The sequence below is a fragment of the Chiloscyllium punctatum genome, chromosome 15 (assembly GCF_047496795.1).
Source record: "Chiloscyllium punctatum isolate Juve2018m chromosome 15, sChiPun1.3, whole genome shotgun sequence".
NCBI classification, from domain to species: Eukaryota; Metazoa; Chordata; class Chondrichthyes; order Orectolobiformes; family Hemiscylliidae; genus Chiloscyllium; species Chiloscyllium punctatum.
Window position 1 is genome coordinate 38,600,819 of NC_092753.1, and position 27,686 is coordinate 38,628,504.

Below are 27,686 nucleotides of genomic sequence, written 5' to 3' on the forward strand. Positions count from 1 at the left end.
TTGTGACAAATTGAACCTTCCCTGACCTGTGATTGACTGTACCTGCGTAAGTATGAGTGCAAAATGACTTTATCTTATAAATAGAGGTCTATGTGGTTCAAGGAATGATGGAGATTATGAATTAATTGATCTGCAATGCACAGAAAAACAGTTCTACCTTTTTTCTTATTGTGAATATTTTCTCTGCCTTTTAATCCTTTGTAGCTTTAAAGTACAGTATGTTTTTGAAAAATACCAGTTTAACAGTGTACCATCTTCAGGAAACTGTCTTTAGTTTTTTTTAAACTCTTAGGAACAATGACTTGCCATTTATATTAAGTCTTTCATGTCCAAGACATGTGGGGTCAGAAGTTCAGCTCAAGGTCAAATAAGATGCCAAGTATGTGAACAATCTGATTAATTTCAAACAGTGCCATGGAGAGATCTGGTATTGAGGCTTAGAGAGCAGAATTTGTGCCAGAAGCTAAAGGCAAAAGTTTTGATTATTCCAATGATTAATTGGAGGAGATTTTGACTCATCTTGATTTGGATGACAGAGACGCATGCAACTTTATAATATTTTTCAGAATGCATCAGCATGCTTCATTTGCAAGATGGCTTGATGGTGAAAATAATGCTGTTTAGCATTAAATTCTGTAGAGAAGCAAACATGGCCTACAATCTAAATGCCATTTCCTTACATCTCAAAATGGGAAATGATGGTGATCAACTCTCATTATGGCATGGCAACAGAGGGCAATGCACTTTATTACCAAGCTGCAGTCAGAGTTGGCATCACAATATGCTGGTAAATTCTTCAGTTGTTCAAAGCAGCATTACTTTTCCTTAGCGCAGTTCACCATTTCTTTGGGGATTGGTTAGCTTGGGTAGCTGGATGGCTGATTTGTGATTCAGAGTGACACCACCAATCATCTCTCTCTCTCTCTCTCTCTCTATAATGAGAGAGCAGAACTATTGGCCGGTAGGACTATGGTGACTTTATATTTACCTTCTGATGATTTAGCCAAATCTAATAACAGTTTTTAAATTGTGAACTCCCAAAACTAGCATTCCTCCAGACATGTGGTCAGGCAGTTTTTCACCAACACTGTTCCTACTTCTCCAGATAGATTTGCCCTCTCACCCAAATATTTTTGCCCTATTTGCCAAAGCAGGAGGAAGTAACGGAAGGAACGGTGGTTAGGGCGGCACGGTGGCACAGTGGTTAGCACTGCTGCCTCACAGCGCCAAGGACCCGGGTTCAATTCCCGACTCAGGCGACTGACTGTGTGGAGTTTGCACGTTCTCCCTGTGTCTGCGTGGGTTTCCTCCGGGTGCTCCGGTTTCCTCCCACAGTCCAAAGACGTGCAGGTCAGGTGAATTGGCCATGCTAAATTGCCTGTAGTGTTAGGTAAAGGGGTAAATGTAGGGGAATTGGTGGGTTGCGCTTCGGCGGGTCAGTGTGGACTTGTTGGGTCGAAGGGCCTGTATCCACACTGTAAGTAATCTAATCTAATCTAAATCTAAATGAATACTATCAAGAACGAGTGATTAAATCTAATTTTTTAAATCATGATAGTCTAACAGGTAGCTGAGCGCACTGAAAATGAGAGTCAATGCAAAACTAACATTGATCTTCAGTAAAACAAAGAGCTGTGGATACTGGAAATCGAAACTGAAACAGAAATTGCTGGAGAAATTCAGCAAATCTAGCAGCATCTGTGGAAAGAAATCAGTTAATGTTTTGAATCCAGTAATCCTTCTTCAGAACCAAAGCATTAACTCTGCTTTGTTAACCTCCGTTATTATTATTATTACTATCATTATTATAAGTAATCATCTTACTTGAAGGGCATGGTTAGGATAAATAGACACCGTCTTTTCCCTGAGGTGGGGGCGTCCAGAACTAGAGGGCATAGGTTTAGGGTGACTGGGGAAAGATATAAAAGAGATCTAAGGAAAAACCTTTTCACACAGAGGGTGGTGCGTGTATGGAATGAGCTGCCAGAGGAAGTGGTGGAGGCTGGTATAATTACAACATTTAAAAGGCATTTGGATGGGTATATGAATAGGAAAGGTTTGGAGGGATATGGGTTGGGTGCTGGCAGGTGGGACTAGATTGGGTTGGGTTATCTAGGCATGGACGGGTTAGACCGAAGGGTCTGTTTCAGTGCTGTATATCTCTATGATTCTACTTATCAAACGTTTATTGATCTCAGACTGGGAAGCACTATTTGTTTTCCACACTGTGAGTAATCTAATCTAGTCCCTGTCCACCTCCACCATTTAGAGGGCACAAGTACAAATTCTGATACTTATTCTTACCTATTTAATACGCAAGGTTTTGGTATCATTTTTCTGCCCCTTCTCTACACTTGACTTCACTTTGAATTCCATACCTTCCCCTTTCCACCCACAGTCACTCCATTAGTTTCCAATTTAGGAATACAAGAAGGATGCTGAAATAATGCCGTCAGTGCAGTCAGGTTTCAGTGGCATCAAATGTCTAAAAGGGAAATATGTCAGACAGTTCAGCAGCAAGGTTGGAGGTTCCAGGCAGAAATCTACTTTGGGACTTCATTTCCATAGCCTTGATTTGATATTCTAATCACAGAAAAGGCAGGGAGACACTACAGTGATTACTTGAGAGATTGAATGAATTTTTATTAAACATTAATAAATTTAAATGTTAATAACTTTAAACCTTTGTGAAAAGAGTCAGTTTGAGGATAATATTTCATTGATTTGTGAATAGAAATGGGATGGCTGCTCTGGATCAAAGCCAGATTTCCATTGTTCTGTCAGCAAAAAATAATTTTCAATGAAATTTTGTCACTGACAAATTACAAAATTGAGACATGTTGAATAATGGTAAAGAAATGCTTCTCACTGTCTGTCATGGTGATTTTCTTGTTTAAAATAAATTAACATACCAAACTAAAACCCAAAAGATTCATGAAAGTCCAACTCAAATGAATTGTATTTTTCTATTCAATTTCCAATTGCTTGTATTTAGAACTGTTTGCCAAATACTCTGAAGTGAAGGTGTATGTGCCTCAGTTCCTTATGGTCCTAGTAATTATGCCTGTCCAAAAGTAGTTGTACTTATTGATGTAATGCAATAAATCTTCCACTCACTACAAATAGGCCTAAAGTGAACAAAAGACAATGGAGGACAGGTGGCAGCAAATTAACTCAAAACAACCCTCACTCAATACCGGTAGAGGGACTAGGAGCGGACATTTGGGAAAATACCACATGATTGCGGCCAGCAGATCTGACCTCTATCACAAAGAGTAAATCCAGAAGAAAAGAATAAATATTGAAGCAAATAAATTTACCACCTATAGAGCAAACTTTGTCAGGAGGGTCAGACAGCAGCAGATTACACAATTCCTGAAAGAGAGCAACAGCAACAGCCATAGAAGCGACGCAAAGGTACATGCAGCAGTCCAAAGGCAGAAGTTCATTTAGAGGTTGATAAGGAGCAAGAGTGTAGGCTAGTAAAAGAGACCAAAGCTACCTACACTTAGAAAATATAAAGCTTTCAGCAAAGGAGACTCTGTAAGGAGCAACTGAATGCTCTTGGAGTTAACATTGGAGTTCGCCACAGGAAAAGGGAACAACTTTATGAAAATTAATAAAAGGCCAAAAAGAGAATCCTTGCCTCTCACAAGGAGCATTGCCACCACCAACTTTGTGCTTTACAGGTGCAACGGCAAAGAACAGTGCATGTCCTGGAAGAGAAATTTAGATCAGAGCTACAAAATCAGGAAAACTGCAAAGTGCAATAGCTGAAAAACAAAAAAATTTACACAATGTAGTGAAAGAGTCGAGCAAAGGATGGAAAGTCTGGAAGATTTAAAAGGACTCGGACTCAGTAAATAAACCGTGATTTTAGCGAGAAAAGTTTTGAAGGCCACAGCTGGAGATGTTTATTTTAAAAATTAGTGTAGAATGAAGGGCTTGGAGTTTTAAATCATGAAAGACAGGAAAATGTCTATTTTACTAGGGATGAATCAAGAAAAATCTATCTTAGCTGTAGAAGACCAGAAAAGCCCTGAAATATGTGGATAGCCATCATTTTGATAGTTTAAAAAGACAAGGAAGTCTTGACAAAGGCAGGAATCCCTGAAAGTAGTGTCAAGATGACAAAGAAACAGATTTAAAATGTTTGAAAGTAGTAAATCATAACAGAACATGCAGTTAATGTAATTTAAAGATTTATTGAATAATTTAAAACATTTTAACACAAAATAACCTTTAAAAATACTAACAGAAAAAACTTGCCGCACTGTCATATTACAGAATTTTTGAATCTCTGTGGAAGAGAATTTTTATGCAGCATTTGCGAATGAGAGGCAAAAATACACATTTAAGGAACAGCAGAGTACAAACAATATTGAAATGCTTTAGATTTATAACAACTTTATAATAAGAAGATGCATCAGCACATTGAGCATTTTGTCAAAGGACATGCATTGGTTACATTTAAAGTGGATAAGAGTGCCAAGGTAACTATCCTAATAGGCCAGTTACCTCTGCTGAAGAAGCAGAAATTACAGTCTACAGCAATGGTTTTTTAAACCAGTGTACTATGACAAGGTGAGAATTGTACCATGAAAATTTTGGGAAGTACCACCACTTTCCCTGAGTTTTGAGGCCTTGACCATACTACCAATCTACTTCAGAACCTCAATGGCTGCTATTGAAGGCAGTATCTACTGGTGTGAGCTGCCCCTGTTGACTGCAAGTGTGTTATCTTCTGGAACCGCACATGCATGGACTTCCAATACTGCATATACGCGGAGGTTTAACCATCCACATGCTCAGACATAAATCACTGTGCATGCGCATGAGAAGGTCTGCCATGGAATTGTTCTGTGCCTTGATACTGCAAAGGTTGGAAACCACTACAGAAATGAGACCACGTGGCTAAGGTGGAATGACTGTCCAAAGCATAGGTATGCTACAAGGCACACTGCAACACAAGGAGCATGAGAGAGTTGACTAACTGATCAAGAACAATCAAAAAAAGATTAATTGGGCTTGCTAGACTCGCAATAGAATGCAAAACGGATATAGTCTACAGAGATTACTTATGATGACAGAAAAGAAACATTTCTGAAAGGCAAGAAGAAATAATGACCAGAAAGCCAAGAGAGATTCAACCAAACTTGACAAGAACAAGAGTGCCACCATTTGTCAGTATTGTGTTGGACAATGGCCAGGACAAATTGAATTAGCCAACAACATATACTTTGAGCACTAACAACATCTCATAATCATTGGTGAATTCCCTATGGGCTGCATAGATATTGCCAGGTGCATAGTCAAGGCTCTGTTAGTGGTTTGGTGTCCAAAGATCTCAAAAAAGATTGAAGATCTCATATCTCATTGTGAAATCTGCGATTGCACAGGATTGTTCTGTTTGAAAGCACTCCTGTTATTGCTGCTGACAGATCGGGAGATAAAACCTAGCAAAGTTTACCAGAAAAACAAATACTGAGAACAAGAATGAGCAGTGCAACCTGCCTGAACTCATTGTTAAATCCTTAACTGAAGGTGACCAGGCAGCAGAACAGCCTGCTGAACAAATTGGTGAAGCAGAAGTCAATTCCAGTGATAGTAATAGTGCTGAGTGAACAGCAATCTTTCAGTAACACGACTAAGATTCTAAAAAGGTTTACTTCACTAGTCAAACAACAACGATGGATGATTGAAGACATCCAGCCTGATCAACTACTCTATGGAGAGAATCTTTATATAACTCTATGGAGAGAGTCTTTATATAAGGCAGAATAATGTCCATGGATTCAGGACCTGGGCAATAGAAAATGGACAATAGACAATAGGTGCAGGAGTAGGCCATTCTGCCCTTCGAGCCTGCACCACCATTCAATATGATCGTGGCTGATGATCCTTAATTAGTATCCTGTTCCTGCCTTATCTCCATAACCCTTGATTACACAATCCTTGAGAGCTATATCCAACTCTTTCTTAAATGAACCCAGAGACTGGGCCTCCACTGCCCTCTGGGGCAGAACATTCCACACAGCCACCACTCTCTGGGTGAAGAAGTTTCTCCTCATCTCTGTCCTAAATGGTCTACCTCGTATTTTTAAGCTGTGTCCTCTGGTTCGGCACTCACCCATCAGCAGAAACATGTTTCCTGCCTCCAGAGCGTCCAATCCTTTAATAATCTTATATGTCTCAATCAGATCCCCTCTCAGTCTTCTAAACTCATAGGTATACAAGCCCAGTCACTCCAGTCTTTCAGCATAAGGTAGTCCCGCCATTCCAGGAATTGACCTCGTGAACCTATGCTGCACTCCCTCAATAGCCAGAATGTCTTTCCTCAAATTTGGAGACCAGAACTGCACACAGTACTCCTGGTGTGGTCTCACCAGGGCCCTGTACAGCTGCAGAAGAACCTCTTTGCAAGAAGAAGAGATTGCCTGACCTAGGCATCAAGGCTTCTTCATAAAGAGACCATCTCTTACAATCAGAAAAAAAATTGCAACACCTTAGAAAACCAAGATAACACAGCAAATAAATTATTTGTTTCAACAGAGCAGTTGTCTCCTTGATGGAAAGTTGCAAGATTAAAGGATAACCAGTGGATGTTTTGGAAGGACATATTAAAACACTAAGTGCTAGAGGAACTCAGCAAGGCTAGTAGCATCTGTGCAGAGTGAACTAGAGTTAACATTTTCTGTCCAATTTGACTTGTTGCCAACAGTGACAGTACTTTGCTTTTATTAGGATATTTCAAGGCAACTAGTTGAGTGAGGAAGAGTTCCTCTGCCAAGGAATTTCAGAAGATTAAGTGTTTTGTAGATAATATAATGGACTAATGAACAAGGTCAACAGAGAACAATGTCCTGTATAAAGAATAGCCAAGGGATAAAAGATTCTCCAACAGCGAAATCATCCATAGATCAGAATCGAGGTCAACAGTCCTCAAGCAAGAAACCTGCTATCGTTCCCAGTCTTAAGAGAATGCAGAATGAGAAAAGTATGAAACATCAAGATTACTCGCACAGAACATTGAGTATAGGAATTGGCAGGTCATGTTGTGGCTCTACAGAATATTGATTAGGCCGCTTTTGGAATATTGTGTGGAATTCTTGTCTCTTGGAAGGATGTTGTGAAACTTGAAAGGGTTTGGAAAAGATTCACAAGGATTTTGCCAGGGTTAGAGAATTTGAGCTATAGGGAGAGGCTGAATAGGCTGGGGCTGTTTTCCCTGGATCATCACAGGCTGAGGGGTGACCTTATAGAGATATATAAAATCATGAGGAAAATGAATAGGGTAAATAGACAAAGTCTTTTCCTGGGGTGGGGGAGTCCAGAACTAGAGGGTATAGGTTTAGGGTGAGAGAGAAAAAAATTAAAAGGAACCTGAGGGGCAACCTTTACATGCAGAGGGTTGTACATGTACAGAATGAGCTGCCAGAGGAAGTGGTGGAGGTTGGTCCAATTACAACATTTAAAAGGCATCTGGATGCGTGTATGAATAGAAAGGGTTTAGAGGATTATGGGCCAAGTGCTGGAAAATGGGACTAGATTAATTTCGGATATCTGGTCAGCATGGACAAGTTGGACTGAAGGGTCTGTTTCGGTGCTGTACACCTCTATGACTGTATGAATTGCATTTGTGAAGTCAGACATTGGGGAAGATCGGGCATTTCTATCTGCAATATACTTCGGGACATTCTTGTATAATGAGCTAACTCTGTGCAAAATGTTTGGGGAAAAATGTTGCCTAAAGTAATAGTTCTTAAGGAGTTAATGCAGCTGTTACATCAGATCCACTCTCTCAGCCTGTGGGTGGAGACTGGAGTTCTATTCCAGCTTTCATAAGGAGTAGTACCAACTGTACTGACTCTCTAAGGTCCTCCTAATTATGCCTGACCAAATGTTGTTGTATTTACTGCTATCATGGAATAAACATTATTGTTCCCTCAGTACAGTACATCTTTTGTAGTGACTCTACATTGCTACATCCTGTAAAACCACATGATCATAAGAAATAGGATCAGATGGAGGCCATTCAGCACCTCGAGACTGATCTGATATTCCTCACATCCATTTTCCCCTATTTTCCCCATAACTCTTGACTCCCCATGCTGATGTACAATATGTCTATTTCTGTTTTAATTATACACAAGGATTCTGCCCCAATAGCTATCAGTGTTAGGAATTACAAAGACTCCCCAAACCTTTGAGCGAAGAAGTTCCTCCTCATCTCCATTTTAAACTGGTGCCCCTTTAGTCTGAGACTATGCCTTCTGGGCCTAGACTGTTCCAGGAGGGGAAATATCCTCTTAGCATTTACCCTGTAAAGACCCTCAAGAATCTTGTTTGTTTCAATGAGATCATCTCTCGTTCTTTTAAACTCCAGTGAGTAGAGTGCCAAGCTGTTTAACCTTTGCTATGAGGACAGTCCCTCCATACCAGTATCATCCCAGTGAACTTGCTCTGAACTGTTTCCAACGAAATGATATTTTCCTTAAATATGGGGACCAAAACTTCTTTCCGTGCTCACCAACATCTTGTACAGTTGCAGCAAAACGTCCCTACTCTTATGCTCCAACTGCCTTGAAATAAGGGCCTACATTCCATTAGTCCCCCCGATTACCTGCTGCACGTGTGCTAGCTTTGTGTTTCATGAACACATACACCCAAGTCCCTTTGTGTTGCAGCTTTTTTCCATCTAAATATTGCTCTATTCTTTTGATCTTCTTTACAAAATGAATAACTTCATATTTTCGTACATTATACTCCACTTGCAAGCTTTTTGCCCATTTACTAAGCTATCCAAATTTCTAGGTAAATTGTTTGCATCCCTCTCACAACTTGCCTTTCCACCTAATTTTGAGTCATCTGCAAATTTTACTACAGTACATCTGCATGTCATGAATGTATATTTTAAACTGCTGTGATGCAGCATTGATCCCTGTGGACCTCCACTGGTCACAGGTTGCCAAGTTGAAAAATAACCCCTTATTGCCATTCGCTGCTTCCTGCCCAACAGCCTGTCCACCCCAACATACTACCTTTATTGCCTCTATCACTAACCACAATGAGGATCATTGGCAGCAAACTACCTCAAACAATTCTTACCCAAAATCGCACGCTGGCAAAGGTGACACATACCACAAGGTAACCTGTCCATCCTGGATTCGAGGTGGATGTGGTCCTAAGGGCTGTACTGTGTCATCTTGACTTGTCCTACCTGCCCATCTTCCTTTCCACCTATCCACTCCACCCTCCTTTCTGACTATCACCTTCATCCCCACCCCCATTCACCCATTGTACTCTTTGCTACCTTCCCCCACCCTCCTCCCTGACCTATCACCTCCATCCCCGCCCCCATTTACCTTTTGTACTCTATGCTACTTTCTCCCCACCCCCACCCTCCTCTCATTTATCTCTCCACCCTGCAGGCACTCTGCCTCTATTCCTGATGAAGGGCTTTTGCCCGAAACGTCGATTGTCGTGCTCCTTGGATGCTGCCTGACCTGCTATGCTTTTTCAGCACCACTCTAATCTAGAATCTGGTTTCCAGCATCTGCAGTCCTTGTTTTTACCCTGTGTCATCTTGAGACATGATAGTGATTCCCGGCAGACTGGTCGTACCATGATATCAGTAAGAGGAAAAATTTCATGTGCTCCTCTTGTATAACTGTTTCAGTATGGCGATCGGTGGTTGGCCAGCACCTTCAGGAGAGGAATGAAGCCAATGCTATCCAAAATATTTTTGTTTATATAATTCAAACCTATTTGCAACTTCTAACTTCCTTGTGTCAAGAAGAATTATATATATATTCTGCCGAAACTTGCTCTGAACAATTCAGCTGACTTCCCTTTCGAGCAACTGATTGTCGCCTAGCAACAGTGACCAGCACTGAAGCTGCGTCAGCCTGACTGGGCATTCGAGAAGAAAATATCCTGACAGATTTTCTTTTCATAAATAATTAAAATTTTATCATTGGAAATTGAATTAATTGCTAATGCAGTCAGCAAAATGTGTGTGTTACACTGTTTGTACAATTCATTCCATGTTTTATAGTGAGCTGTGTGTGCATGTAGTGAGATGACATTCAATTCCATCTCTGCTCCCAAGTGTTTCGAAACTGCCATGCAAATTTCTTTTATGGGCCTGACGGTGTTGAAATCCCAGTTTGATGTAATCACCATGGCAGAAAATTTCAGGAATTTTGCATTAAATATCACGGTGAACCTGATGGTCATTTCTTAATGGGTTTGTAATCCTTAGGAACCAGAGCTGAGCATCCTTGTCCTGATTAAAGTAGTACCTTTGAGATATTTAACGACCAGTTCCATTATATTTTCAGCACAGATTGCCACAGACAATCAACAAAACGTTAAAATAATGTTGCTCTGGTCTGAGGAGCAAGTGATATTTGAATTACTTTATCGAGTAAATAAAGCAGTAGATATATCGAAAGCAGCTGCTGCATGAACAAATTATTCAGTTATTGCTCCTGGTAAAAAGTGTGAACCACTGGTCAGGAAAGTATTCACCTGCAGGCCAGGTTTTCTATCATTTGATGAACAGAAATGTAGAGCTGAGGGCTGGTGATTTTTTTGGCCAATGTTCTTTGTGAATACCTCATCTCACCAGGGAATTTGGGAGAGGCATCTCTCGAGGACATAAATAGTTCTGATGGAAGAGTTGTGGCAATTCAGTATTATTTTTTTACAGAATGCCTGTTATGAAGGCATTGACTATTGCTGTAATATGGTCCATAGTCCCCGTCTCCCATCAATATTTCATCTAAGAGGGGATGTGTTTTTTGACATGGGAGTATCAGTAAATTATGCAATTCTCAGTTTCACCCTGGTTTCAGCTGACATCCAAACACTCAAATGCATTTTCCTTCAAAGGTCACAAAAAGGTGATCAGGAACTGATGCCCTGACTAATTTTTATCCTCCCTGCTCACGGGCATTGAAGATAATAGCAACCTGTCTTCTGCTTTCTTTGATGGGATCAGCCAATATAATTGAAAAGTGAATCTTGAACCTCCTGATCTATTTGCAGAACAGGTTATTGGCTGAACTGTAGGAGCACTGCTCACTGTTGTTGCTGTTTAACCTTTCATTACCAATATAGTTAAAATCCTAAACATAGCTGAGAACCACTTTTCTCCCCTAGAAAAGCCCATTTTTCTGTTCTGATTGGGTTGTCAACACTCCTGCAATCTTCGGGACTCCAGCTGAATCGACAAAAATCTCCAGTGACCAAAGAAAAGCATTCCTGGAAGGGAGCAGGTCCACAGACCAAACTTGGCCAAGGCAGAGTTTTTATTTTCTCGATTCTCTGTTTGCTCTGTATCACCTTTAATGTCGGGAAGTTAAGCGGCCTGTGTGAGGCCTGCCCCCTCTGTGCTTGTGCAATATCATGCTCAGAAACTCCAGCTCATCACTGATTGGACATTGGCACCTGGCCCGAAAACTGCAACATTGGAATACTGTGGCTCTGATTGGTTACAGCAGCACTGGCACTTTGCTATGGCTGGTCACTGGAGATTTGAAGCAGCCAAATGCAAGTAACATGGGTGAGTTTAATCTTGTCAATCTACCGCAATCAATATGAGTGTTAAAGTCTAAAATCAGTGCTGGACTTGAAAGAGGGAAGTAGGCGAAAGTAGGTACTGCAGCTGCTGGAGATTAAACTCAAGATTAGAGTGATGCTGGAAAAGCACAGCAGGTCACACAGCATCCGAGGAGCAGGAAAATCAACATTTCAGGCAAAAGCCCTTCATCAGGAATGGCTGAGGAAAAGGGCTGATGAAGGGCTTTTACCCAAAACATTGATTTTCCTGTTCCTTGAATGCTGCCTGACCTGCTGTGCTTTTCCAGCACCATTGTAATCTTGAAAGAGAGAAGGCTTCATTTGAATAAAAATAAATTTGGTTCAAGCTTGCTTGGCTAAATTGCAAAAATGTTTGGATATTGCTATTTTCCCCACTTTCAGGCTATATTTTGGAGAGATGCAAAACTGTGAATAAAGTTTTTTTAAAAAGTTACGATCTAAGTAGGATTTTAATACAGGAGGCGTAAATACACTTGGTGTAGTTACTTCTGGTAACCTGAAGTATTTGAATAAAATAAGTTTAGTATGTTTGAATTATCATTTTCTCCTCTCTCTGTCCATTTCACTATTGGTCATGCTGAAGTTATAATGCTCTAGTTAGCACACAACTAGAATATAATGTCCCATTATGGTCACCACATGGTAGGATCGATGTAAAATTCCTTGAGAGATTTCCAAGAATGGTTCCAGGATTGGGGTTTTGGCTCCAAGTTAGCTTGGCAAAACTGGGTGTAGTTTTCTTTGGAATTAAGGAGAATGACAGGAGATTTGATAGAGAGGCAAAGAGATTTACCAAAATGTTGCTGAAAATTGAAGGTTTGAGTTAGAAAGAAAGGCTGGAAAGACTGGGACATTTTTCACTGGAGCATAGGAGGTTGAGAGGTGACCTAATAATGAAGGATATGGATAGGGTTAATGGTAGTGTCTTGAGCTATGGAGATAAACAGGGGAATAGGGCTGACTAGTTACCCCCGCAAAGAGCCAGCATTAGCACAGTGTGCCAAATGACCATCTTCTGCACTGTAAATGTCTCTTAAGACTGAACTGCTCAATATTCACAAAACAATTGTGAAAAGCTTTTCACTGTATTTACTGTTTTTCTCACTGTAAAATTCACACGACAATAAAATCATTCATATTCATTTTCTCACAATTTTTACGTCCAGAAAATGTGTCCAAAGTGACGTTTATGTCCTTTACAAGTTACATATGTGAATTGTGCCAACTGAGGCAATAATTAGCCTGCCAGTTTTTGAATGGAGCAAGACTTCTGCATAAATATCAATTTAATACTAAATGGAGTGCAATCCACTGCTGACTTTCTATGCATATAATATTTCATGTTTTTAAACATGTTTTTCAGTCAAAAAGTTTCATTTTTCTTGTTAAGTATCTTATTTTCACCATAATCAGAAAAGGATTGTAAGACTTTTCTCACAAGTATAAATGGCATGAAACTTTTAAAAGATATTTGAAAGAATTTTCTTTTGGAGGGGATAAAGTATTTTGTTCTCTCTTATAGCTGGCATTCTGAGGTTGAGTTCAAGCATTTGTTCCATTGAACATTATTTGCTCAGATTACTATCTTGAAATTTAGCTTCAAATCCCTTCATTTCTGTCCATAGGCCTATTCACAACCCATGTCATTCATGTGGACTCCAGCAGAAATTTGTTAACTAAAGAATATTTGTAAAATTTTTAGGTCTATTGTGACTCAGTTTGTACCACTCTGCAGGTTGTGGGATCAAGTTCTATTCCAGAACTTCAACACTAAAACAAAGCTGATATTGCATCGCAGAGGTGCCATCTCTTTGATCTGATGTTCGCTGAGGGCCCATTTGCCCTCTCAGGTTGCCGTAAAAGAATACATAACGCTGTTTGAAGATGAACAATGGAGTTTCCCTGGTGACCTAGCCAAAATCTATCCCTCAATAAATACCTTAAGAAGTACTATCTGCTCTTTTTGAAGGAATTACATCATGTAACATAGCTGCCACCTTTCCTACAATAAGACAGTGACTCCCCTTCAAAGCTTCATTGGCTGTCAAACACTTTAGGTCACTGGGTGGACAAAATGCTGTGTAAAAATAAGTCATTTTAATAACACCATGGCGGTGAACTTACATTTTTTAAAATAAAGGTTATTAGCATTGTCTGCGTGATAGTTCTCATGCATGAATCATAAGGAAGTAGGTTCAAGCTTCACTCCAGAATCCACAGCACATAATCTAAGCTGATATCCGGTACAAAGATGCCACATTGTCAAAGTGCCCTCTCAGTTGGATATAAAGAATCCTTATTCAAAGAAAACAGGCGATCTCCTGGTATTCTAAACAATATTTATCTTTAACTCACACCACTACAACAGATTTCATAGCTATTTTTCTCATTGGTGTTGTACAATCCTGCTGTGTTTAATTAGCTGCAGCATTTGCTGATAGTACAATAGGACAATACAACTGTATTTCAAAAATAGTTTATTGGGTGTGAAGCAATTTGCAATGTCCTGAGGACATGAAAGATACTACATAAGTGCATGTTGTTTCTTTCTTCTAAATGCCTGGTAACTTAACACCCGATAACAGGTTTGGCATAACAGTGAAACAGAATTAATCTGACATTATTGTGTGTTCACAGAATATACCTAATAACATGATACTTGATGAAATTCAGATTGTACTATTGCTGAGATTCCCACCTGGATATAAAATTTCAATTCTGAAGGATGTTGACAGCTATCAGTTGTATGCTGTTATTGTCATTATTTTAATAGTAGGGTCCATAAACTTGTGGGTTTTTTTCACAATTCTGCTGCCGATATCCAAAGCCACAGTCTCAGTCCTGTGCTTACTGGTGTGCATTATTTCATGATGCAGTAGTATTTCAGTTTTTAAATTCTCATCCTTGTTTTCAAACTCCTCCATGGCTTCATCACTCTCTTTTTGTAATTCTCTCCAACACTACAATCCTCCAAGATAGCCATGCATCTCTGATTCTGGCCTCTTGGGGATCTTTGGTTTATGTCAACCCACCCATGTACTCAAGCTGTCTGAGACCCAAGCTCTGAAATGCCTGTATAAATCTCTCCACCTTTCTACCTCTTCAACGTCCTTCAGGATTCTCCTTACAATCGACCTCTTTGATCAAGCTTTTGATCCTTTGCCTTAATATCAGTTTATGCACCTCATTGTCAGTTTGTGTCTGATCAGACTCCAAAAAAGCACATTGGGACATCTTATTATGTTAAAAGCCCGAATAAAATGGAAGTTAATTTCTCAATGTGACCCACAATGCATTTCAATATAATAATCTTTATCAAATGTAATCAAGTAAATATCAAAATGCATCAGTAGGACAAAGATCCTGTGAATGATGGTCACAAAAGTTTTGACCAAATGAATCAGGAATGTATGAGGCCATACTAACGTGAAGAGAGCTATATATAAAACAAAACAAAACTACTATATTAGGCTTGAGACATATGCCAATTATTATAATTCTAAATTATCTATCTTTAAGTATAGTAGAGTCCCTACAGTGTGGAAACAGGCCATTTGGCCCAACAAGTCCACATTGACTCTCCCATCCAGACCCATTCCCCTACACCATTACTCTACATTTCCCCTGACGAAGTCATCTAACCTACACATCCCTGAACACTATGGGCAATTTAGCTTGGCCAATTCACCTAACCTGCACATCTTTGGACTGAGGGAGGAAACTGGACCACCCAGAGGAAACTCATGCAGACATGGGGAGAATATGCAAACTTACACCATCGCCCAAGGCTGGAATCAAACTTGAGTCCCTGGCGCTGTGGGACAGCAATGCTAACCACTGAGCCACTGTACCGCCCTTGTATGATTGTAATTGGGATTATAAAACCGTCAGTAGTGAATTAACTGCCAATAAAATCGAAAATCTGAACTCTTAATCTTGCAGAATCAAACATGAAATCAGCCATTGTTTCTTGAGAAGGATCTTGGAGGCACTTTTTTCTACTAATTAATTATTGACATTTTATTGACTGATTTAGAAAAACAACAGAAAGTAGAAATAAATAAATAAAATTTGCTGGTTTATAGAGTCATAGAGATGTACAGCATGGAAATACATCCTTCTGTCCAACTCATCCGTGCCGAACAGATATCCCAACGCAATCTAGTCCCACCTGCCAACACCCAGCCCATATCCCTCCAAACCCTTCCTATTCATATACCCATTCAGATGCCTTTTAAATGTTGCAGTTGTACTAACCTCCACCATTTCCTATGGCAGCTCATTCCATACATGTACCACTGTCTGTGTGAAAAGGTTGCCCCTTAGGTCCCTTTTATATCTTTCCCCTTTCACCCTAATCTTAGCAGGACTTGGATGCTTAATGGTAAAGTCCTCGAGAGTGTTGCTGAACAGAAAGACTTTGGAGTGCAGGTTCATAGCTCCTTGAAAGTAGAGTCACAGGTAGATAGGATAGTGAAGAAGGCGTTTGGTATGCTTTCCTTTATTGGTCAGGAGTTGGGGGTCATGTTACAGCTGTACAGGACATTGGTTAGGTCACTTTTGGAATATTGCATGCAATCCTGGTCTCCTTCCTATTGGAAATATGTTGTGAAACTTGAATGGGATCAGAAAAGATTTACAGGGACGTTGTCAGGGTTGGAGGATTTGAGCTTTAGGGACAGGTTGAATAGGCTAGGGCTGTTTTTTTTCCTGGAGCATCAGGGGCTGAGGTCCTTATGGAGGTTTATAAAATTGAGGGGCATGGATAGGATAAATCAACAAAGTCTCTTCTCTGGGGTGGGCAGAAGGATAACTAATTTGATAGCTCATTCAAAATACTGGCCGAAGCAAAATACATTGAATGATCTCCTTTCTGCTTTGTCATTCTATGATCTCTAATCAAGCTAATCTTAGTAACTTAATATTTTTATTGTTGACACTACATCATCAGTAAGTTCAAGATAAATTTGCCACTTAATGGGCAAAACAACATAAAACAATGGATTAAAAGGCATGAAAAATTCTGATTTCTATCATAGAGGGAAGCTAGTGGGTTAAATAGCAGGTAAGTGTTTTTGAGATGTTGGAATGAGATGAAAAGTGACAGCTGATATACAAAGATCATCCTGGTGAGACAACAAGCAATCACTCAAAGACCAAAAGGTCATTGAAAGATGCTCAAATGGTATAGAGAAATGAAAGAAATACTAAGTGATAATAGAAATGATATGACATACAGAGCATGCCCTCCAGATTTCAGTCAGTACAACATTTCGGATGTAGACTCTTGAACTAATTTTGTTTTTTTTAAAAAAAGGCATGCGTGGAGTTTGCACATTCTCCCAGTGTTGCATGGGTTTCCTCCAAGTGTTCGGGCTTCCTCCCACAGTTTAAAGATGTGCAACTTAGGTGGATTAATTATGCTAAATTGCACATAGTGTCCACAGCTAGGTAGATCAGCCATGGTAAATGCAAGGCTGCAAGGATAGCATAGGGCTCTGGGTCTGGAAGAAATGCTCTGAGAGGGTCAGTGTAGATTCAATGTCCTGAAGGCCAGCTTCCACACTGCAGGGATTCTATTATGAGGGCACTTTCCCTGCCACATGTACCCAACAACCTCTACACTGAAGAAAGTGAGGACATTGGCTGCTGGTGTAAAGTTGCTGAAGTTTGAAGGGCTGCAGGGAATCCTTGAAGAAGAAGAGGAGATATTTTTCCCTCAGTTTCCACTTGCAAGATTAGATTGGAAAATCAAAAGGTAGGGAGGTCAAAGTGGCAATTGAAGGAAATATTGAGTGGCAAGTCCTGGATATTGCACCAATCAATGCTGATGATTTCATGTGCGAGAAACTGTACTTTGAGAAGCAAAAACAGTGCCCTAGTGTTTTGTTGTGTTTGTTTCTCAAAGTAATTTGCATGAATGCAACAGCACCAGAATTTTAACTGAAACTTGCATGCAGCTGAAATTGATATTTTGTACTAGTTTGCGAAGCTTTGCCCTAGAAGCCAACCCTACTGAAAAACCGATCGTCTCCACTGTGGTGAATTTATCACCGTTCGGAATTTCTACTACTTACCCTAATTTACAGGTCTTTGAGGAAATTTGAAAAATTAAACTTGTTTTTTTGTCTAGGTGTAAGGACAGTAGTAAATGCTGTCAAACATTTTGGTTTTTTTTTCCTAATTTACTAAATAGTTGACCCTATGTACCAATATATCTAGACAGTTACTTTATACAGTACATTCACTTTATACAGTCACTATATACCAATATGTCTAGACAGTCACTTTCAGTCATTAAAATTGAGTTTCTGAGAGGTGTAAACCAAGAAGGATTCCCCTTCTCAACATCTCCTCTTGCCTGAGACATGGTGACCCTCACATTAAACCACCAACAGTCATCTCTCGTTAATGGGAGAGCAGCCCTGTGGTGTGATGAGACTATGGTGAGTTTACCTGTACCTTACTAAGAGATGGTGTATTAACAGAATTTTTTTTGTGATAAACCTATTGTTTAGGTTATAAATGAGACTATACTACATTATCACGCTTAAATATATTAAGGCTGAATTATTTTTATGATTTTAAAAATGCCACCGTGTTTCATTGCAGTTTTATATTCAGTGATATGAAAATAAGTTTGAGAGGAAAGAAAAATTTTTCAAACCTGTTTCGGAAAATCTATCCAGTAGACAACAGCACAGGGAAATGTGCTGTCTTACTTCAGAAGGAGCATTTGGGGCCCTGGATGATTGTTTAAGGGGTGAACCAACAGATGTTGTACCTGATGCATTGACCATTGAAAGTGCCATTGAAAGGAATGTAAAGGAAGATGCATCAAAAGTCTAAACTGATAAATTTCTTATCGTAAGTACATTAGCAACAGCATAAGTTGACGCCAATAAAGTCTTCAGTCACATGATCAAAAAATTGGTCAAAGAGACAGGTTTGAAGGAGTCTTTTAAAAAAGGATAGAGAGCTGGGGAGTTTTAGGAATTGAACTCCAAAGCTTAGGCCTTTAACAGTTGAAGTCACATTTTTCAAAGGTGCAGCAAAGACCAGAATTAAAGGAATGGAACATGGTTGCAAGCAATTACTTCAACATTTAGCATGGTCACTGTTACGGTACAAGACTAAAACTTAACAGCCCTAATACATTCACTTATTATTATATTGTTAAGATGCATAAATGAATGTACATTATTTTGTAGCTAACCAATTAATTAGACCAATTTGGTTTGTTGCTAACTAATTAAATAATGATCAGAAGCTCCAAGATCTCTCTTGCTTTGGCATTGTATTCAAGGACGAACAGATGTGAATGCATTTTAGAATTGAGATCCTTACAGGAAAAGAAAGTGAGGGTATTTAAGAGGGTATTTAGTGTTTGTTATTTGAGGAAGTAATCCCGTCGATGAATATGTTGACCCAGAATTTGTTGCAGTGGGGCCTGTTAGACTGTTCTCTACAGGTTTAGCTTTTCAAATGTTTAGCCCAGAAATGTGCAAGGACAAACTGAAACTAGCTTACTGAGGGAAACCGAGTATCTTTTTGACCCTGTTAAACAATGGGACAGTCTATCTCCCAAACCAATGAAACTAAAAATTGAGAAATAAGCAGAGAAAAATTTAAAAGAAGGGTGAATATGAGTGGGTGAATCCAATGTCAGGTTAGGTTTTGAAAGAAAGTTAGAGAGGTGGACGGGGATTGAAATAGATTGAAGGACTGGGATAAGTAAGAAAGAAAAGTAATTTAACAATTTGGCATTTCAAAAACACTTATCACTAATTCAGAAATTGAAGCAATGATGCTACGCACTTTCCACTTTCTGAACAAGAGTCGTCACTCAATTGTTACACCATTAAATGGACATTTGCCTTAAGCTTGGATTGTGATTGTCTTTGTACCAGATTTCAGAAAGTGCCAAAGTTTTCTAATGTTGTGCTTGCCCAATGGATATTTTTCTTGAAATGTTTGAGGTATTTGGAGTACCTCATTTGGATAGAGTTTGGGGAAATGTTGTATAACCTATGTGATGAATAGCCAAGACTTGCTACTGAAATAGGGAATAGATTTCAAAAGAAAGAAAAGTCTCTGGTTGACCTTTGAAGAGTCATTGAGTCATAACAGCACAGAAACAACCAGTCCATGCCGACCATGTTCCCAAACTAAACTAGTCTCACATGCCTGCGCTTGGCCCATGTCCCTCTAACCTTCCCTATTCATAAATTTATCCAAATATCTTTTTAACATTGTAACTGTACCTGCATCCACCACTTCCTCCAGCAGTTCATTCAACACACGAACCACTCGCTGTGTAAAAAGATTGTCCTCATGTCTTTTAAATCTTTTGCCTTTCACCTTAAAAACATGCCCCTTAGTTCAGAACTCCCCCACCCTAGGGAAAAGACTCCTGTCATTTACCTGATCTATGCCCCTCATGATTTTATCAATCTTAGTGAGGTCACCCTTCAACTTGTTACACTCCAGAGTGAAAAGTCCCAGGTTTTCAGTCTATTTTATGTCATGTAGTTTTGGATTGAGCTTTTTCTCCATATTACATTCGTATAAAAAAATTAAACGAGAGCCACTGCTATCATCAAACTAATACTTCTCAAGTGCCAAGTGATATGTCAAAGCACAACTTCCTCTGGCAAATGCCCCATTTATCCACACCTCTTATGTGTGGCATTGTTTGCTGTCCAACACCTCAAGTTTCCACCTTACTAAATGCCAGTAAATTGCCACTTTTTCTAAAAAAACAATAACCACATTTTAAAATTAATTCTGTCCATAAAAAGTGCTTTGGAACATGTTGAGGACATGAGGGGCACTTTAAAAATGCAAATCCTCTTTCCTCCACAGCAGTCAATTATTGAGTATTGTCATCGGCCTGGCATTGTTTCACTTATTAGATTTTTAACGGAGAATGATGTTAATTAAATTTGGGTTCAGAATTTGGTGGAAGAATTTCACCCAATGTCTTAATGGGCAAATAGACCATGAGGAGAAAGTGAGGACTGCAGATGCTGGAGATCAGAGCTAAAAATGTGTTGCTGGAAAAGCGCAGCAGGTCAGGCAGCATCCAAGGAACAGGAGAATCGACGTTTCGGGCATAAACTGAAGCATAGCATCCTTAGTTTTAGGTAAAATTCCTTTCATAATCAAGGATACCATTCCATTAGCCAATACCTGCATTCTTTTGCGACTCATGCACCAGAGCACTTGCATCCCTCTGCACCTTGTAATTCTGCAGTTATTCACCTTTTAAACAATACTTTACGTATTTATTCTTTCTGCCAGCTACAACTTCACATTTCCCCATGTTGTAGTCCATGTATTGGATTTTTCATCATAGAATAGTGTGGAAGCAGGCCATTTGGCCCATCGAGTCTGCACCGACCCTCCAAAGAGCATTGCACCTAGACCCCACCCTATCCCTGGAACCCTGTATGTCCTGCAGCTAATTCACTTAGTCTCTGCATCCCTCGATACTATAAGCAATTTAGCATGGCAATTCAACTAACCTGAACATAAAGTCATAGAGATGTACAGCACAGAAACAGACCTTTTGGTCCAACTCGTCCATGCCAACCAGATATCCTAAATTAATCTAGTCCCATTTGCCAGCCCTTGTCTCATTTCCCTCTAAACCCTTTGTATTCATATACCCATCCAGATGGGTTTTCAATGTTGTAATTGTACCAACTTCCACCCCATCCTCTGGCAGCTCATTCCATACAAACTGCACTCTTTGTGTGAAAAGGTTGCCCCTTAGATCCCTTTTATATCTTTCCCCTCTCACTATAAACCCATGCCCTCTAGTTCTGGACTCTCCCAACCCAGGCAAAATACCTTGTCCATTTACCCTATCCATGCCCACTCAACCCATCTGCATCCTTGTTATATCCTTGTTAAAACTTATTTCCTTCCAACATTTGTGTCATCTGCAAATTTAGCCACCATGCCATTGATCCCCCCATTAAAGTCATTGTTATAACATTGAAAGCCAAGCACAGACCCCTGCTCAACCCCACTCCAAACATCCTGATGCCAATCTGAAAAAAAAGCTAATATTTGATCTATGGTGGTATGTTACCCCAATACAATGGGCTCCTACTTTGTACAAATATGTTTTATCTGGAACTGTCAAATGCCTTCTGGAAAGTATAAGTACACCATACCAATTGTTCCCCTTTATTCATAGTGCATGTTATTTCAAAGAATTCCAAACAGATTAATAAAACACAATTTCCCTTTTACAAAATTAGGCTGACTCTTCTCAATTGTCTTGAGGTTTTCCAAGGTTTTCCAGTTCTAATTTCCTTAACAATCAATTCTCAAACCTTCCCCACAGCAGATGGGAAGCTTCCTTATCTATAGTATCCTGATTAGTGCCTGTGTCCCTTCTTGAATAAACAGGATTTATTTATTATTTTCCAATCTGATTGAATCCTTCCAGAATCTCATGAAATTTGGAAAATTAAGACTAATGTATCTATTACCTCAATAGCTACCTCTTTTAAGACCCTAGGAGGAAGTCCATCTGGAACAGGAAGCTGATCAACCCACAACTCCATCCGTTTGCTTCCCTAGTGATTATTATTTCAAGAGGCTCTTTTCTTCCCAATTTATAGATGTTACTGGAATACTTTTTGTATTGTCTGTAGTGAAAACACAGGCAATTTATATATTAACTACCCATTCTCATTCACTTTAATTATTATTTTCTTTTTCAGATACTTGTATAAACTCTTGCTTTTTTTTACATTTGTAGCTAGCTTACATTCATACTCTAATTTAATAATTTCTTTATAGGCAATGTTTGGTGGCACTGAATGCTTGGGTTGACTGTGTATATGCATTCACATGGCAATGCGCCTACATACAGTTCGAGGGCCTGAACATTATTATGTCTTGCGCAAAAGTCTGCAATGCGCACGTGCACAGAGCAGGTGCGAGATTCAAATGGGGCTGGAGGGGATAGAATGGATGGGCTGCTGTGGTAACAGTAAAAGCCTGCGAGGATGGTACATAGGGGGATGGAATGGACAGGGATGGGGCATGATTGGGTTCACTGGGGGACAGTGTTAATGGGCCCCATCAGTTCTCTCTTCTCCGCCCATCTCAACTGTTTCCCCTCCCAACCCTGATCTCTTTATTCATTCGCCTGCAAACATGTTCCCAACTATTCACAGGTAATAATGGTAAGCACCTTGAGCATCAGGAAACACAGCTTTTTCTCAAATTGGTAGCCAGCCCAATGACAAAGACATGCATGCAGACATTTTTCAATAAAACACCCTCATTAGTGCATGAACAAGTATCTCCCTAGATCGTATTGCATATGCTCCTCAGTGTAATAAAATATAAAATGCAGCCTTTTCATATTCTGACCAGTCACCTGACCTGCCAGGCACCTTTGTCGATCATATGGTTTTTCATTAAATTTGATGGAAGCTTTAACTTATTTTATTGACCACAGTAACTAGATATTTCCCTTGGAGCTTTGCTCTGCAGTAGAAATGTATTTTCTGAAGTACTCCTTTAAATGTCTGTAATTCCTTTTGCACTAATTTATCTCCTAGTCTAATATGCTAGTTCAACTCAGTTAGCTCAGCTTTCATGCCCACATAGTTGCCCTTTTCTAAGTATCAAGTACTTGTCTTAAATCCTTTCTTCTCCCTTTCAGAATGAATGCAAAATTCAATAATATTGTGGTCACTGTGATCTAGAGATGCCTTTACTCTGAGGGGATTAATTACTCAGCATGGGGTCAGGTCTGGTATAGCCTGCTCCCTGGTTGGTTCCAGAATGTGCGACTTGAACAAAGTATTTCAGAATTATTCTATGAACTCCTCAAAGAGGTTATTATAACCAATCTGATTTTTCCAATTCATATGATGTTTAAAATCACCCAAAATGATTGCTATTCCTTTCTGACAAGCACCCAATATATCTTCTTGTATACTTCTTCTTCCATTGTGGTTACTATTTGGAGGCCTGTAGACTTCTCCCATAATTCTACATCCTGATCATCCAAACTTGTCTGAAGGAAATAGTCACTAGTTGAGAGATTGAATGGAGCATTCCCTTAATTACTTTGGAAACAGGTTCCCTGACAAAATAATGGAGGCAGGCACGTCCTTGAAGCTGCAGGGGCAATTAGAAGATTTCCTGCTGCAGAAAAATAGCAAACAGCAGTAAAAGGTAAATAACTGAGAGAGCACTTCAACATTAAGATGCCCCATCACCAAAAGAAACAAATAATAATTTGAAAATGCAACCAGGCCACTTTGGGGGATGATGGTCACTCTGCAGAGCAGCGTTCACACTCAGGCAGACAAAAGAGGACCTGGGGGCCTATCCTGGGGCACTCGCACCCGACCGTGCACTTGTTGCTACCTCCAGTCAGTTGGACAAGCCCTGTCATTGTTGGTAAAGCTGGAGACCAACCAAAACCAAATACAGTACTGAGCCTGAACTTAGTGGCATTATTGGCTGTGCTCCACAAGAGGGCAGGCAGGCAGACTCACTGGGCTCGAACTCCAAAGTGGCCACTGTCAGAAACTGTCTCAGGAAATTAGCACACCAGCCAGCACTGCTATTTTCAGGATTTGTCTACCATCATGTACACCTTCATTAGGGCCTGAAAACTTATGCTGTATGACTTCGAATTTCTTTGAGAGTTGATTAACTGAAAATGCTGAAGAGATCAACATTCTTACCTGGACATTCCTGCATATTTGCAGCCTACATCTGAAAATCGAGGGCAGACCCTCCCTCCCTAGTGAAAATCGTAACATTCAGTGTGTTAGATTAGATTACTTACAGTGTGGAAACAGGCCCTTCGGCCCAACAAGTCCACACTGACCCGCCACCCACCCCTACATTTACCCCTTCACCTAACACTACGGGCAATTTAGCAAGGCCAATTCACCTGACCTGTACATCTTTGGACTGTGGGAGGAAACCGGAGCAAACCCGTGTAATGTGCAAACTCCACCCAGTCAGTCGCCTGAGGCGGGAATCGAACGCGGGTCTCTAGCGCTGTGAGGTAGCAGTGCTAACCACTGTGCCGACCACACGGGTTATGAGGTTTCCTAATTGGCTTTGAGGGGGACAGACTGGTCTAAAGCCAGAGTTGTTCGACCTTTGGGAAATTTTAACTGGAAATCAAATCAAGTCTTCTGACGTCTTGGACTCTTAACTAGTGCCCACTCCGACAGTCACCCTGTCTCAGTCCCAGAGTGTCGTCCGAACACACCCTTCTGATGATTCGAGTCCGTTGGCCGTGAGCCACCTTGTCCTGTAGGTCGGGATGTATTCGTCAGGTGTCCACCAGCTGCAGCCTTCCATGTCATTCACTGTAATTACTCCACAGAAGTATTTTACCAAACAGTAAGCGAACAGACACCTGATGTAATCGTAGCTTCCACTGGCAAGTAGGGAGGGGAGGTGGAACTGGTAGCATTGAAGCTGCTGGCACGGCGTGCCTGGGGAAGCGATGGAATGGCATTGTACGCTTTATTGTCATGCACTTACTGACGTGACTCAATCGTCTCCGATCAGAGTACAGCTCCGTGATTGCTGATCTGGAGTGAGAGCTTCAGACACTCGGCTCTTTGTTCATTCAAAGATCAATCAAACTGGCCGATAAGGGGGATTCGGCCGTCAGCTCCACTTCCCTTGCGTTTTGTGAAGGAGTTAGAATTTGGGGAGGGCAGCTACCTTGCAATGTGGGATCAGTGGATTTTATTTAAAAGCAAGCACCAACACCCCACCACCCCACACGATTTGTGCGTTGTAAATGATTTTCTTGTTCCTGCTGCGCGGGGGGGGGGGGATTGAGCTGTTGCTGAAGCCCTATGGTTTGTATGTGGAAGCAGTGCAAAGGTTTTCAAAACTGAGGCTGCTTGTACTTGGGGCGGGGGCTGTCTGAACAGACCCTCAGTATCGCCCTGGTGCGGAAAATAAAAGGACGGTCCGTTTCTCAACCGTTGTCCAGGGCCAGAGGCTGGGAATTATGTATAATTCCGAGCTGCCATTTGTGGCATCCGTGTCCTCAACCCCCCCCCCCCCCCCTGTCTTCAATCCAGCTCGACCTGCTGTGAAAAGCTGCAATTTCTGCGGGAGCTTCAGTTGGAGGGGGAGGGGGGGGGGGGGGGGTAGAGCGAGCGTGTGTAAGCTCCTCCCTGCTCCCTCCTACTCCTTGTCGGCTGTTCAGCACAGCAGCAATTCTCCAGCGCTGCTTTTTGTGTGTGTGTGGTGCGCTCCGTTTCTTACCCACGGGCTGTGTGTTGTTCGGACTAACTGCTTCAGCATCATGAGGGAACAGCTGACGGGGTAGGTAAACTGTGAAAGTCGTCCCATTGCCCTGACTCGCTGGAGTGCGGTAACTTGGAACGGTGTCGTTTCCCCCCCCCCCCCCAACCCGTCGGTTTCCCAGTGCAGGTATCGTGATAGTTTTCCTACTTCAGAATCGGTGGCAAGCTGGAGTGTGTCATACAGGTGTGTGTGTGTGTGTGTGTGAGAGAGAGACAGAAGTTACAATCTGGACTCTGCTGCAGGGTTTCACTTCAAAGTTCCTCTGACTCTTTGTAGCTTGTGAAGTGACAGGTGAGCGGGGGGGGGGGCGGAGAGGGAGCTCTCCCGAGGTTTCTCACCACTTCCCCCCGACAAAGGAATCCGCCTCTAGCTGCTTTGGTGCAGGATTAGTTAATGCCGCCTCGACCCGGCTTTGGTGACTGCTGGGGCAGAAGAAAGCCGGAAAGGCCAACAAAAGAAGTTGTGAACTCTTTTGAGAGAGCCCAATGAGCAAGGGTCGGGTGGAGGCAGGCTTCTGCGGACAGACGAACATGACCGTAAATGAACTCTGAATAAGAAATCATTTTCTGTTTTAACTGTTTGTTGCATTCCGCTACTAACAACGGTGTGGACTAATCCAGCTGAAGTCGGCAGGTGACGACCTTGAGCAGCACTTTGTGTGTGTGTGTGTTCTGTGCTCTCGCCACCCTCACCTTCTACGCACCCACCTTTTGTTTCTTGCCGTCTTCTCTTGATCATACTAATGCTGTGATCACTTCAAGTGGATTTGAGAACACCCCCCAGAAGTGCTGAGTCGACAGACCCCTAGGAACGACTTTGCTCTGCCCCCGCTAGTTTACCATTAAAGAACCAGCTATTGAAAATGACAGCCGTGCAAAAGAACCAGACTTTCGTCAGCCTTGGTTTCTTGCTGCCCATTTACTAGCTTGTGTAAATTGATAGTCATCACCTCCTTTCAAATGCTGAAAAAAACTGCAATATTTGTTTAGGCCAAAGCAAATACCTGCAGCCTCCATGCTGTCTGCATACAAAGTGAGCTTCTGGGCCCGTAATTGGCACAGAAGCTTGCTTTTTTAAAATATATATTCAGTGATCCACTTGTCTTCCAAACTTATCCTGAGCTCCTTAGCGTATTTAGGAAGCTGCCAAAGTGAAAAGGAGCAAAGTCTACTGCTGTGCTGCTCCTCTTCTGAAGCTGTCCAGATTAGTTAATCGGCAATAAGAGAATGAAAAGGTCAAGCAGAAGAAATATTCAAAGGCTTCGCTCTCGTTATGTGAGAACACAGCTTTTATCTGCTCAGGTTCAGCTAATTCCAAATCCTTTTCTTTTCGTGTGTCTTTCAGCCACCAGACCCAGACTACCTGCTGGGATCATCCCAAGATGACAGAGCTGTATCAGTCACTAGGTGAGAAAGCCTTTGAGCATGCTGCGTTTTTTGAGTTTTCACAATGTTTCACCACAATTTGTAATGACTTGCTTTGTTTATGAAGAGGATGTATTTGTGAAAAGAGCCTGCAAGTATAGCTGGAGATGAACCATAATTTCAACTGCCCAGGAGTCAAGATCTAGCTGAAAGGATGAAAGTTTTTTAAAATGGAAAAGAAGGCATTCTAATCTCAATGCATTAGTTATGACTGATTATTTCTACAATTTCACAGGAATCGTTTACCATCTACTTTAGCAGCACAGTTCAAAGCTTAATTTTTGTCAAATATAATCAATAGTTATGAAAGGTTTTCTTGTGAAAGCT

At 40.8% G+C, this 27,686-nt stretch overlaps 1 protein-coding gene across 18 annotated transcripts in view; it reads left to right on the forward strand.

Annotated features, from left to right (window-relative positions):
• The window catches only part of dmd (dystrophin), a 1,983,813-nt gene that overhangs the window by 1,841,328 nt on the left and 114,799 nt on the right, over nt 1–27,686 (forward strand). For 16 of the 18 annotated variants that reach the window (XM_072585000.1, XM_072584994.1, XM_072584999.1 and 13 more), the window contains one exon: nt 27,280–27,341. In XM_072585000.1, the coding sequence (XP_072441101.1) occupies nt 27,280–27,341 (62 nt within the window). Of the gene's footprint in view, nt 1–25,806; nt 25,954–27,279; nt 27,342–27,686 lie in introns of those variants that run through there. The other 2 variants (XM_072585010.1, XM_072585011.1) reach the window with 1 other exon arrangement.